At 41.1% G+C, this 15,368-nt stretch overlaps 1 protein-coding gene across 1 annotated transcript in view; it reads right to left on the minus strand.

Annotated features, from left to right (window-relative positions):
- The window catches only part of LOC101990505 (pregnancy-specific glycoprotein 22-like), a 17,580-nt gene extending 12,287 nt beyond the window's left edge, over positions 1-5,293 (minus strand). The window contains exon 1 of the mRNA XM_026777985.1: positions 5,236-5,293. Coding sequence (XP_026633786.1) covers positions 5,236-5,293 — 58 coding nt within the window. The remainder of the gene's footprint in view (positions 1-5,235) is intronic.
- Positions 5,294-15,368: the final 10,075 nt, after the last annotated feature.

The raw sequence follows: 15,368 nt of genomic DNA on the forward strand, positions 1-15,368 counted from the left end.
ATGGGCAATTGCTTTAAGTTCTGTGATGGTTTATTCTGTAATTACACACTTTTTAGGATTCATGGCCATTATGGGAATACCTGTACACATGAAGACTGAAATGCTCCAGCCTATGTCTCTAGTTAAATAAAACAAGTTTTTTTTGCATATTATGACATAAAGCATCTTACAGGTATATGCCACAATCATACAGTACAAGCAGTTTTAGAAGGATCTAACCACACTTTAAAAGAAATGTGTACTAAACAGAAAAGGGTAACAAAGACCCTCAGAGATAGATTAAACAGTGTTTTATTCCCTTTAAATTTTAAATGCTAATGAGAAAGGAACGGCTGAGGAGGGACATTGAATAGTAGAAAAATTCTTATTGAGTTGAATCAGCCTGGATAGTTTAAAGATGTGTTGGCTTCAGATTGGAAACCAGGATATGTTTGAAACTGTATAAAGGTTTTGCCTTTGTTTCTACAGGAAAAGAAAAATCTGCAGAGACCATCAAGATTGATAAAGATCAGATTTGAACCTGGGAGGCATCCTGAATAAGGAAACGCAAGACAGTTTGGTCATTCAGTCGAAAGCACATTATAATGATGAAACATACCTTTCATACGATCAGGCATGAAGAAAATCAAACTAATAACTTGAAATAAGTGATAATCTGCAAAAGGCACATTTGCCTTACTGGCATGAAATGAAAAATGGGTTTCTTAAACTCTATGTTTTAACTGCATATTAGGGTATTAGACAAGGATATTAGGGTATTCCTTGTGGCTCAAGCCATCTTGGACATCAGATTTTGAGTTTTCTTCTTAAGTAAAAAGGATATTTTTAATTTTTGGTGTTAAAAACACAGTTAATGGATTTAAATGTTTTAAGTAAATTCAAATGGTCACAACAGTTTGAGTTCGTTTTCTAAATCTCTAAGAATTGGCAATGCACAGATTAATAGAAATGAGTTAACTAAGATATAAGAGCTAGGCAGGAATACATGTAATCTGTTTTCTAAACACTGTTGTAATTAATATAGCTTCCTTGTGATTATTCAGGTCTGGGTACCAGGAAATGGTACTCCCTCCATTTATACTGATTTGAACATTTTACAGAACTTTCAACCCAAAAATACTTAATCATAGGAATACCAAATACACACAAGCAGTACATTGTGGAAAGCTTGGTAGAAATACCTTCATTATTGTAGTTTTATTTTGTTAGAATTAAATGCTTTTCTTTTAATTTCGATGAAAAGGGGAAATATTGCAGGATATTTAATAACACTGTGAAATCTGAGGTTGCAATATTAACTGGACAAACCTGTTTCTAATTGTGGTGTCCCTCAGTCCCAGCACAGACTTTTCCTCCAAGAGCTTTCTCTGTGAATATTGTATACAGGATTAAATAAAGTCAACCATAGGTCAAAAGGCAGAGCAAGCAAGCAGTTCACAGGGAGTGAGCATAGAATGGTTAAGAAAAAACAGTAGAGTTCAGGAGAGTAAGAAGAATGGATAGAGAGATGCACAGGATGTATGAGAGAGGAACATTTTAGCTTAAGGAGTGTGAGGGCCCAAAGATGTGAGCCTATTCCACCTTGACAAGAGGTCAGAGAGTTTGGGCGTATTTTCACTCTTTCAAAGTTGTTGACAACCGATTTGGCTACAAACAAGAGATTAGGGTGTGGTTAATTAGTATTTTAAGTATAGAGGTGGATCTGCTCCACCTGGACCAAAGGTCAGAGAATTCAAGTCTATTCCTTACATCGTGTTAATGAAGTGTGTTGCATCCCCTTTCCCCTTTTGGAGTGAAGTATACAAGCATGTTAAAAATACATGCAGATGAATTTAGTATCCACTGAATTTCCCTCCCGATACTGTTCTGTTTCTTTTATTTCTCTCATATCTCTGTTCCATTTGCTTAATAATTCTAATTCTCATGCTCTTACCCAGTACTGTATGAATTTCATTGAGTCTGGTCTTCAACATTAGACATTGGAAAATGACAACGATGTACTTTCTCTGCCTCTTTGAGCTAACGGGTTTTTACTGCAACATCTGGCTCCTGAGTCTTTATTGGTAAAATTGAAAGCTTAAAATTTTGCTAAAAGCACCAGTCATAATGAAAACAGCATGGTACTGACACAAAAAGAGACATATACACTAAAGGAACAAAATAGAAGACACCCAACATTATTGCACATGATTACATTTATCTGATATTTGACAACGATGCTAAAAATACGCTGTGCAGAAGAGACAGCACCATTAACAAGTGCTGCTAGGAAAACCAAATGCTCACATGTAGAAGACTGAATGTAGACCAATATCTACCACTCTGCACAAAAGCTGACTCCAAATGGGTCATGGACCCCAATATGCTGAAAGTACTTGAGGAAAAATTAGGCAGTGTTCTACATGATACAAGTGTAGAAAAGGACTTTAAAAATAGTACTCCATTTTCTCAGGAAATAAGAAAACAATTGACAAATGGGACATAGAAAAAAGCTTCTACACATTAAAAAAGAAACTCAAGCAAGTGAAAAGGGAACCCATAAAGTGAGATAAATTCTTTTCCACCTATACAACTTGTAGATTTTTGAAGTGTTCCCTAACAATTCTTCTGGTTTCCTCAGTGTCTGTAATTATATACACCTTTTCACTTCTGTTTTTGTTAATTTGGATACTCTATCTCTGCCTATTAGTTAATTTTTATAAGATTTTTATCTATCTTGTTGATTTTATCAAAAAAACTAAATCTTTCTTTCATTGGGTTTTATACTTTTCTTTGTTTCTTTGTATTGATATCAGCCATCAATTTGATTATCTTTCTGCTGTTGTCTACTCCTTTTGGGTGTGTTGCTTCTTTTTGTTCTAGAGTTAGCAGGTCTACTGTAAAGTCACTAGTATTAGGCCTATATAATTCCTTTATGAAGGCACTTAATGCTGTGAACTTTTCTCTTAGCACTACTTTCATTGTGTCCCACAACTTCTGGTATGTTCTGCATTCATCTTCATTAAATTCTAGGAAGTCTTTAATTTCTTTCTTTGTTTCTTCCTTGACTCAGCAGTAATTCAGTAGAGAACTGTTCAGTTTCCATGACTTTGCAAGCTTTTTGTTGTTTCTGTTGGTGAAAACAAGCTTTAATCCACAGTAGTCTGATATTATTCAGGGGATTATTTCAAGTTTCTTTGGAGACCAAGGATACAGTCTTCTTTGAAGACGGTTCTATTATGTGCTGAGAGACGGTATATTCTTTTGTGTTTGGGTGAAATGTTTGGTAGATATCGCTTAGGTCCGTTTGCATTATAACATCTGCTAGTTTCCTTAATTCTCTCTTTATTCTCTGTCTGAACAACCTGTTCATAGGTGAAAGTGTGATGTTGAAGTCTCCCACTAAGTCCCAATAATGTTTCTTTTACAAAGGTGGATTCCCTTGTATTGGGGACATAAATGTGTGTTGATGAACTAGGAAAGCTTGTGTTAGGATTCAGGCATTATGCTGGCCTGCCTCCTGTCACCTAGCTAGCCAGCCCAGAGTCCCACGGCTGCTATGTCACTGCTTATTCTGCATACAGGTACAAAAGGTCCCTTAAGGGATAGGCTCCACCCATTACTGATCTCTTTTCTCTGTTGTCTGAAGTAACAAACAGGCCTTTACACTTCTGTCTCTCTTGCTATTCTCTCTTTCTATGTTTCACTCTATCTTTCTTTCTCCTTCCCCCTTTTCTCAATAAATATTCCACTTACGTTTTGTCGGCATGGCTTATTTGTCTCTCATCCTCCACACAGCTTCTGACTCCCACCAGTCAAGGTCTCTCTCAGGCAGTTATACAAACTCCAGGGTTCAGTCTCATGGCATATAAATACAGTGGTGCCAGCCTCTACCAGGCTCTGCAAGTGGGCAGACTGGAATATGCAAGAATCCTGTCCTTTGACTGGCCGCTTTCCAGATCACCCATCTGCTGGGATAGTAGGCACAACACCAGCTAAGATTGGTAGATTCCTCCCTGCTCCCCAATTGGATTTTTTTGACAATCACCACTGGCATTACCTACAAGTGGGGCTTTATGGCCTAGCACCTTAGGGCCCCCTGATTTAACACAGGTTTGTGTCTTTGCTTTTTGGACCTGTGGGTACTTCAGGCCTTCTATGTTCATCTGTTCTCAGTGATATGGGTCTTTTGGTCTATATAGTCTTTCTTCTTCATGCTTTCTCACTCGGGTTTCATGCCCTTTGGGTTTCATGGCCTCTTGGACCCCATTTTTTTGCCAATGACCAAATTAATGGCCTGAGCCAGTATCACTGATCCTCGCTTGAAAAGGATCATTGGATCTTCTTGCCTCGTTCATGGGCAAAAGCTGACAAAAACCATAAGCCCATCCGCTCTACTACTATGTCTTCCACTCTTTTGCCTCTGTACTCAAATTGGCCACCTAAAGGCTTTTTACCTCCTGAAGTTTTACTGGACCTTACTGACTTCTGCCAGCGGATGGGTAAAAGGAAGGAGTTACCATACATACAATCATTTTTTCTATCTCAGTGTTGGAGGGTTCCGTTCTGCCTGTCTGTGCTGCTGCTTCTGTCCACCCTCACCCTCCTGCCACAGCTGCCCCAGTGGGCAGAATCCTCTCTCTGGCTGGGAATGTTCTGTTTCACTAGGCATCTCCATCTCCTGTTCAAAATGCCTCCCTCTTCTTCATGTCCTGTCCCTGCTACAGCACCAACCTGCCCAATGGGTGGGTGGGCCCTTCTTTCCTGACCTGAGATGAACAGCATATATAGGGATGTTTCCTGATTGTTTACATATGAAAAAGTAATGTACTTCTGGTTTGGCCACTTGTTTGTGATTCTGTTGTGAATGCCTGGGTTATACGTATCCTGCATGCGTGGATATACCTTAAATCCTATAAAGTGCCTTGTAACACACTGGTAGATTCCACCTTGGCTAAGAGCAGGTCCTACGACCCTACTGCCAAGGTTAAAACCTAATGAGCCCTCTCTCTGCTCTTTCTCCCAGCGCTGGCCACCCAGGTGTACAGCTGCTGCTCTGACTCTGCACGCACACACCCCAGTACGTCTAGGGCTTGCTGCAGCTCAGGGCTGCTGCGCTGTCCTTGTCTCCCCCCTGGGCAATAGTGTGGCAGGGTGTGGGTGCACTCTGTGCAGTGTCCACAGCATATCCTAGTCTCTGCCTATAAAAGGGCCTGCCAGGCAGAGTTCATTCATTCTCTTTGGCTCATCCCTCACCTTCGTTTTGTGGCATTGTGTCTAATTCCCTCTCACACTGACTGTTGCGCAGTGGCATGCTTTTTGGTAGGGCCCACCAATGACACCCACTTCACACAGAGACCCCACCAGCCTGCTACACCAGTAGCGGATCTGCTCTCTCCCTCCTGCAACAAACCTGCTTTTCAGTTCACTGATGGTTTTGATTCTCTACTTTGTTTTTCTTTTCTCCAAAGACCTTCTTATGTCTGTCTACTCTCTCTCTTAATGCCCCAAGATGGAGAAGTTAGCTTTATCTTGCTCAACACACACTAATTCTCTTTCTTATTTTACTCAACTCCTGTTTAATGTATGTGCATATGTACATATACCAATTGTTAACAAGAAAAAAAATTTAAACAGTCCTAATGACCTCTGTTTGTTGTATCTCCTCCTAGACTAAGAAAAAAGTCTCAAATATTTTAAGTTGATATGTACTTTTGAATGATGATGAAAATGTGTGATTAAATTCTTTGCAATATACTGTATATGTGATTAAACTGCTTTAAAATATGCTCCATATAATGATAAAAATTTAAGGTTGCAAAGATCTATTTCAGATCAACAAAGGCTAGCTTAGACATTTGCAACACCCAGCCCTCTCCTTAAAGCTGTTTGCAAGAGCAACCTTTACTACCGTCAGTTTTCAGTGTTAAGTTTCTACTGCAAATGGGAATTTTTCTTTACTTCTTTGTCCTTTGCAAACATAAATCTGACCTGCTAAGTTAAAACCAGTTGCAATCAAGCTGGAGAGCCAACAGACAGTCCTCAAATGCTTAGAGAACTAGAGAATACGGCATTTAAAATATTTAACTAAGGCCTTTCCTATTGGAGAGGCATGCCAGCTCCTGGCACCATCTGTTTCCTCCACAGCATGTAGATGGAACCGGAAGAGCTTCTACCAGGAACTTGCTCTGTAAGTAGTAACACTGGCCACTGAGAAAACTACCCTTCACCTCAACTACTACAAAGAACTTCTTCAGACCATGAATGACAGGACACAGGGGAATCAACTGTCTCAAGTTGCCTAAGACAACTGTAGACTGATCTTCCTATAAACTCTTAATCTACAAGATTTTCAGAAGCCTGACAGGCCTAGACCTAACAGCAAAAGACTGATATTGCCCTCAGTGACCATGGAGGACCCTGGGAAGTGACTGTCCAGGTAGCAAAGCAAGTAAGTCTGTCATTTTTTCAATAAAATTTATTCCTCTAAGATCTCTGCTGTTTTACAACTAGTAGTTTTGCCATCTTATAAGCAGCAACCAAGACTTCAACTACCTTCTTAGTTTTTTGTATAAAATTCAGGTCATAGGCCTCTCTCCTAGAGCAATACTAAGTCTAAACACCGTACTATACCACTATGCAATCATAACTACGAGCTCAAGATCTCGAATTCCCTTTGGCTGTTTCCTAACTATAGACTTAAAAGGTGCTTTTCGTTGCACTAAAAACACTCATCAAAGTTTTCTGGTTAAAAGACCGAGTGTTAATGTCTCTAACAAAACCATTTCTGACAATTCTTGTAACTTGCAGGAAGTCAACTTGGTTTCACCTCAAACAGGCCAGTCACTCCCCCCTCCTCAATGACCAGGACCTAAGAAAAAATTTTGCCCTACATGTAACCTTGTCTTCTGCTATGGCAACATCTTGCTGTGACCAAGAGGCACTAGATGATTCAACACAGCCTAGATATCAGTGAAGCCACAAGATACCCTAGGACATGGCCAGAACCCCAGCTTTCTCAGGTCCCCCCAAAATGACCAGTGCTCCAGATCAGCAGGAAGCTTCCTTGGGAACCCGGAGCTCCCATCCCTGTCCTTCCTGTTATCACCTTTAATTTCCCCACCATTTTATGATAAGAAAAAGATAGGAATATTAGGGTTCAGGCATTTTCTGGTCTGCCTCCTATCACCTACCCTGGCCTGCCCAGAGTCCCATGGCTCCTATTTCACTACTTACTCTGCACATAGGTGCACATAGGTGCAGAGGGAAGCTCCACCCATTCCTGCTCTCTTCCCACTGTTGTCTAAAGTGACAAACAGGCCTTTGAACCTCTATCTCTTTTTTGTCTATCTCTACGTCTCTCTTTCTCTTTCTCCTTCCTCCTTTTCTTAACAAACTTTCCTCTTAAGCTCTGTCTATACAGCATATTTGTCTCTCGTCTCTGTGCAGCCTCTGGCTCCTACCTGCCAAGGTCTCTTTTGGACTGTATTTCACCCACCAAGATCCAATCACATGCCCCGAAATTACAACTTGTGCTATGGGACAGGTCTTTGGGAACTGAATCTAGGGAGTAGAGCAGGAAGGTCACTCACCTGTTTTTCTGACTGAGCCTGTGCCTCAAGGCTCTGTTTTCTACCCAGGTGGATTTGGGATGTGTTAAGGTAGCAGCTAAGGCTAACTAGGACACTGTTTCAAACTGTTAAGGCCACCTCCTCCATGGGGAGATTCCTCAGGAAGCTCCCCATTTGTAGGCCCATATTTCATACAAGATTTTTATAGCCAGGCTCTCTGGCCACGCTTAATTTCCAAGGCGGCTGCAATTCTACCAAACAAGCTAGCCAACTAACAAAGGCCAGGATGTATGGCTCCTTCTCTTTTCTTAATATGTAGATCGCCTGGGAAGAAGTGTTGATTCCAAGCTGGTGACTTAAGTTGTACAGCATCCCCCAGAAAGAGTTTCCACCTTGGTTTACCTGGGGGATAAAAGGTGTTTGAATAATAAACGCAGGTAGATCTTCAGGAATGTATGAAGCCTGAGATGCCCTTCTAATATTGCTGTGTGAACTGTGTCTCATTATTCCTCAGGCCTCCATACCCATTGAGTTAGGGAAAAACAGTTTCTATGTTGGGGCCATGGACCCCGACACCCATTCTCCACCTCACTCTCCCTCTCTGTTTGCTGTGGTCATCACAAGCGTGGCTGTCCACACAGAGCCAGGGTAACTGCACAAGGTATCTACCCCGAATTTCACACTTCCCACCTCCTGAATGCTAAGTTCAATAACACTCAGATGTATACCAAAGACATTGTGAAGATCTAACTGAACAGTACCATCGAAACATGAGTTTAATCCAGAATCAGGAGAGGCCTCCCAGGCACATCTATCATCTGCCTCTTTTGGATCCATTGAAATCAGAGCAGAAGACAATGACCACCTGAGACAAGATAGGATCTGGAAACATCTGGGGTAAAGGAACATGAGCATGGCTCAGAGTTTTGGGGACTACTTCTGGGTCATGATGATTATGAAAGTCAATGAAATGTATGTGAAAGCATGAGTTAGTGATAGAAAGAAAAATCTACTTAACCTTAAGTAAAGTCCCTGCCTGGGAAGTTCCTCTCTCTATGGAGGAACCCACATTACACATTCCAAAACCAGCCCAGAGTCATCCAACAGAAATAAGAGATACAAACAGAGGAGAAAGGATCAAATCTGGACTCTCATAAAAGGATTAGGATTTGTTTTTGCCCATGACTCATGCTGGGAATTAATTAATCTATACATAAAACCAAGGGTTTACCCCAAAGCTCAATGCTGTCATTTCAGGATTCCACTTCCAAAAACCTGTAATTTTCTTCACTTTTTAACTATTGATGCCAATGATAAAGTTCAGGACAAGGGAGATATAATATCCTCAATTATTAGCAGTGATTTTTGTGATAAAGTGATCTTGGTAGAATATCTGGAGATTCCCATTGAGAAGACAAGAATGGTGTACAGTTGGGTGAGAAGCAACATGGCAGAAAAGGTTGAGGTCTCATCCTGGATACATGAGTAAATACATGAAAAGGATTTGATCAAGTCATCTGAACAACCTGGAGCAAAAAGGATAAAGCAGAATGTGATGTGAGAAGAGAAAACAGAAAATTCTTGTCTATAGAAGGCTATCATGTCTCTGGCATAACCTTGGTTGAGCAGGTCCCACAAACAGCTTGGGTACAGACTGGTAGAAGAGTAATCATGTATCATGCATGATCCCTGGTGCATCTCCAACACAACACACAAAAAAGTTTCACTGAACCCTCATGTGTGCACTGAGACTGAGTCAGAAATGTCCCCTGTGTCCATCACCATGAGCCTCTCTAGGCAGGAGAAGTCCCTCCAGCACATTCTAGCTCAGTGCTGGTTCTGGTTGCATGGGGATAGACCAGAATTCCCAGGCCAGCCTAGGTGTCTATGTGGTGGGTCTGTGAACCAAAGGCAGGCCAAGTGTTCTGGTTTTAGACGTCTGCATTTAGGAATTTGTAGCATTGATGAAACAAAATACGGGCAAATGTTCAGACTGAATGAGGTGTCACTCATTTAGTTCCTGGATTTACACTTACATAGTCCTATGCCAGTGGTGGCATTCATTAAAGTGAGAGCCCCATTGCCTTCTGACAGCTTCACCCTTTCACCTTTGTTGAGACTGACCATTTTTCCTCCACAGGTAGGTTGTGGTTGACTCTCATGCACAAACATTATAACTACAATCTTTAACCTCCATGGGGTTGGAGTTGTTGCTTGTAATGGTGGCTTTACGTAGCAGTGCTGTGCCTGTGCAGACAGCAGAGAGAAGATGGCCTGCTGTATGACCTCTGACACATGCAAAGGCCTCTTTCAACCACTGTTGCCCTGTCTAACATCCACCCCCAATCCCTGTTCTTAGAAAACCAGGCAGAAGATGAATCACAGGCCAATGCAGGAGGACTTGAGTGCTCAGAGATGATGGGTTTCCTATGCTGTGTGGGAGAAACAGTCTTTGCCATGTGTGAACTGAGCTGCAGAGCTTGATGGTACAGACTTAGGATCTGGAGTCAGATGAACATTGTCTCTCCAGGATGTTACTGACCCATATCTGCCTCGCACTAAAAATGCTGTGTCTCCCCAATTGTACTGATGTCCACTGCCGAAACTGTGTCAGTGTCCTCCAAGGCAATAATGCTTAAGGAAGTCTTACAGATAGGACAGATTAAGAGTTTCCCTGAGAAGCACCCACATATAGTCCTTGGAACTTGTGTGTTCAGAAATCTCAAACATGAGACCAAGAGCATGTTCGTCGTTCAGCTAAATGAGCAGTTTGGATCATAATATGGTCCAAATTTCACAGGTGTTGTCAGAATGGCTAAAATAAAAAACACCAATGATAGCCTTTGCTGTAGAGATTGTGGAGAAAGGGGTACACTCATCCATTGCTCGTGGGAATGCAAACTTGTGCAACCACTTTGGAAAGCAGTATGGCGGTTTCTCAGGAAATTCGGAATCAACCTACCCCTGGACCCAGCAATACCGCTCTTGGAAATATACCCAAGAGATGCCCTATCATACAACAAATGTATATGCTCAACTATGTTCATAACAGCATTGTTTGTAATAGCCAGAACCTGGAAACAACCTAGATGCCCTTCAATGGAAGAATGGATGAAGAAAGTATGGAATATATACATATTAGAGTACTACTCAGCAGTAAAAAACAAGACTTCTTGAATTTTTCATACAAATGGAGAGAAATAGAAAACACTATCCTGAGTGAGGTAAGCCAGACCCAAAAAGATGAACATGGGATGTACTCACTCATATTTGGTTTCTAGCCATAAATAAAGAACATTGAGCCTATAATTCATGATCCCAGAGAAGCTAAATAAGAAAGTGAACCCATCCCAGCACTCGGGAGGCAGAGGCAGGGGGATCTCTGTGAGTTTGAGGCCAGCCTGGTCTACAAAAGCTAGTTCCAGGACAGGAACCAAAAGCTGCAGAGAAACCCTGTCTCTAAAAATAAAAAAAAAGAAGGTGAACCCAAAGAAAAACATATAGACATCCTCCTGGATATTAACCTCCAGCAGGCGATTAAAGGAGACAGACAGAGTCCCACATTGGAGCACCAGACTACAACCCCAAGGTCCAAATCAGGCGCAGAAGGAGAGAGAGCACGAGCAAGGAACTCAGGGCCATGAGGGATGTACCCACACACTGAGACAATGAGGATGTTCTTTCGGGAACTCACCAAGGCCAGCTGGACTGGGTCTGAAAAAGCATGGGATAAAACCGGATTCATTGAACATAGCGGACAATGAGGACTGCTGAGAAGTCAAGAACAATGGCACTGGGTTTTGATCCTACTGCACCTACTGGCTTTGTGGGAGCCTAGGCTATTTGGATGTTCACCTTACTAGACCTGGAAGGAGGTAGGAGGTCCTTGGACTCCTCACAGGGCAGGGAACCCGGTCTGCTCTTTGGGCTGATGAGAGAGGGGGAGTTGATTGGGGGAGGGATATGGGAGGCGGTGGCTGGGAAGAGACAGAAATCTTTAATAAATAAATAAATTAAAAGAAAATTCACAGGTGTTTGATGGTAACTGAGATTCACAGGTCTCCAAAAGGCAAGTGAGTTTTAGAATGATCTAGTAAAGGAAAGAATAAGGGGTACGGCTGAGTTTGTAGCCAAGTAATTGTTTTGGCCTATAAGGTTCTGTCTTTCACATGTAATGAACATAAAAAGATATTTTTTAAAAGATAAGTTACTGTTATCTTCCTTCCCTTATTTCTTCCTTCCTTCCTTACTTTCTTGCTTCCTTTCTTTCATTTTGTTTCTTTCCATGTGTTTTGTTTTTTTACTTTAGGTATTTTGCTTCACGTATATCTGTGAACCACAAGTACTCAAGATGACCACAGGAGCCAGAAGGTATCATTGAATCCCCTGGAAATGGAAATATAGATTGCTTATGAGCTGCCATGGATGTCCTGTGTACAAAACTTCAACCCTTTAAAAGAATAATCATTGCTCTTAAAAACTACATGATCTCTCCAACACTCCCTGATTGATGTTTTCAGAGAAAAAATATTACTGGTAAAAGGTAGAGGTGTATTAGGCAGAACTAGGTTAGGGATTTTTTACTTTAACATTTTCCATATAAGACCATTGTTACTCATACCCAAGATCTAAGGTTAATCCCTGAAAGGATTACTTCTCTAAGGAGTACAGTGAGGTAAGATGAGAGAACTAAAGTTGTTTGAAATAGTGACTTGTGCAAAGGGAGCCCAGTGTTAGATGTAGGATCTATTGGAAGAGAGAAAGTAAAGCTTTGCCCTTTGTCTTTCTGGAGTAGTAGCAACAGCGTTTCAGAAAGCACATGATTTCCTGTCGAGCAGCTGGCTTGCAGAGTCCTGAAAATTTGCACAAAATCCCTCAAGGCAAATAGTTTAGTTCTAGAGTCAAATCTGACTGTCCATTTGTTTTTACTTCCAGGAAGATATCCCCCTCAAGTCACCAATGATTGAGATTAAGATCTCTGAAAAATAGCTCTTCTTCCTCCATGGATACCTGAGAAGGGCTCAAAGGTGAAGACACTGTATACATGGCTGTACATAGAATTGAAGTCTATGACACATGGCCTCTGTGAGGCAGATGAACACTGGGGTTTCTGTGTCTCATTTTCCCAATGATAGCACACAAATAAATGTTGCCATGAAGATAAAGTATCCTCATTATGAACAAAGTCCTGACAGTGGGAGAGGACAGCTCTCAGGATCAGCACCATTTGCTACTATTTCCTGCAGGAGAGAATTTTTGCTTGACTTAGTCCCTGTGGACATGCACTCATCAGGAGGACTTATGTCCTTTTTTGCTCCTCTTGGAGACCTCGGCTGTCTTGTGAAACCTCATAAGCCCATCAGAACCATTGGCTAATTGCCTGGGTACCAGTACAGCTTGAGTGTCTATACTGAGACTCAGAAAGAGATGCCAACTTGACTATTGGGTGAAATTGTGTGAAATCCCCTAGAGTTAGTGTTAGATGAGGTAGTGATTCCTCTTCACATGGACCCTGGGAACTGAACTCAGATTGTCTGGAAGAGCAACAAGTGCTACTAAACACTGTGTCATCTCACAAACCACCTTTCTCATTCTCTTCCTTGTTCCCATTATGGATCTAGCCAACTCCTTAATTCACCTTCTAATTGTGTGACTGCCTTCCTGTCCATTACAATTAGGGCTTTGGGAAGATATAATGTACCTGTTATTTTGATATGTTTCAATGCCAAGAAAAAGCTGAGTCATCTGTGGATAAATGAATAAATGATTATACAAGGGCACTGATTTTTAAAGGAATCTCATGTGTGTAGATAACAAAACAGGCTAGTGCCACTGCTTGAGTTTTGGTATACAATTACTTATGCATTATATGTACATGTATGAGAGAGAATGTGTGTGTGTGTGTGTGTGTGTGTGTGTGTGTGTGTGTGTGTGTCTACTTAGGTATACATCAATGTGTGGGTAGGAAAATGCTACTGCACATGCAAGGTAAATAAAAGACATGAGGGAACTGGTTGCCCCTTCCACCAAGTTGAACCTTGGAATTGGACTCAGTACATCATCCCTGGAAGCTACACACTGAGCAATTTTAATGACCCGCCCTGTTCTGATTTTCAGTTAGAGGGAAACTCTGTTGGGAATATCAGTCTTCAGAAAATAATTGCCAATGATGAAAAACTTTGACTACAAAACAATTTGTTTCCCACTCTCCTTACTGCTTCTAGTTCACCAAGGGCTTCCTCATACTGGAGGTTGGTTCCTCTCTGTCCTCTCCATTTAGGCTGGAAGAACAAGTCCTAGTCCCCTCTCAAGCTCCTATTTTAGAAGATTTCAGCCATACTCTTGAGTTCCCATCCACGGTCAAGGCGTGATCTCCACAATTTTGTGTTAGGACACAAATCTACAGCTTTAGGCCATGTTCCCATTGTTTTAATCAGACCACATCTCCTGCAGCTCACTCTAGGACAGAGAGTATAAGAATATCTGTGTTGTGACTCATATACTCTCCATATACAATACCTGACCCCTCCATGTCCCCTGTCTCTTACACTACACTGAAATAAACACATGATGTGAAACTTCCCTCTGCCCCTATAAAGCTATAGATCACACCTTTCCTGTGTGCTGGGGATTGAGAGAAGTTTTCTCAGTAATGTTGCCCAGAACTGGAGAGTGATCTCAGAAGAGGCTCCTCAAACTACCTCCATGATCACTCTCATGGCAGCTATTTCTTGTTCTCATACTCTTACTAACTCTCTCATATTTTCACTCCTTTTTAAACTTTCACAGTACATGCTTATTGTTCATACATCATTTTAATTCCTCAGTCTCACCCTTTACCTCCTCAGATTCCTTCTACTCTCCCTCTAATTTATGCCTCTTTTGTGATTATTATTATTATAAATCTATTTATATAAATTGATAAATATATAAATATTATCTGCTGTACCCATTTAGTGTTGCTCATGTGTTCATGTGTTTATAACTGACCATTTGGGTTTGAGTAATATATCAGAAGTTCATCTATGGAGATTACTCATTTTCCCTTTCAATTCATTAGTTACTGTATCTTTTATGGGTGGAGCCCTGAAAGATTACCTCATCCATGCTAGCATGCAAGCTTGTGTTGTTATTGTTTGGCTCTTGTTTAGGCAGCCATATAGCTGAGAATACTTGAGTACAGCTTCCTTGTAATATATAGAAGACAGAATCTCACAGTAGACATCCTGGTCCTCTCCTCTTACCTTTTGAAATTATTAATGAGCTCCAAACAAGAGGATTGTGATACAAATAAATTATTGGGCCTAGACACCCTATGATGTCTGTTGCTCTGCAGCACATTTGAACAAACTTTGAAATTCTTTGCTAGTCTCCATAAAGGCTTCATAGATGACTACGGGTAATTCACTTAGCTGTGGGTATATGGAGTGTGCTTAATTTTACCCAGAAATTATACTTGTTTAGGAAAGTAAACCATAGAAAAATGCTGAAAAATAGTCAGGCCATGTATCATAAATGTTTTAACGTTAAAATAGTCAAGAGAAAGCATTGAATTAGGGCCAACGTCATGCTTGTTTCCGTAGAGGATAAAACATTGTGGTTGCCATCAAAACTGATAAAAATCTGATGGGGGCAAGAGGATGCTACAGCTGCTGAGATGCCTCTGGGAAACAAAAGGGCTTTGGAGCACACCGTGAATCCTCCCACCTGGGGACAGCCTAAGAATTTATGACAAAAGGGAAGTGAATGACTCAGAAACCTGGATGCTAAAGATCTGTTCCTTGCTATACTTATTTGTGAAAATTATACAGGTAACAG

Source organism: Microtus ochrogaster, unplaced genomic scaffold (assembly GCF_000317375.1).
Source record: "Microtus ochrogaster isolate Prairie Vole_2 unplaced genomic scaffold, MicOch1.0 UNK96, whole genome shotgun sequence".
NCBI classification, from domain to species: Eukaryota; Metazoa; Chordata; class Mammalia; order Rodentia; family Cricetidae; genus Microtus; species Microtus ochrogaster.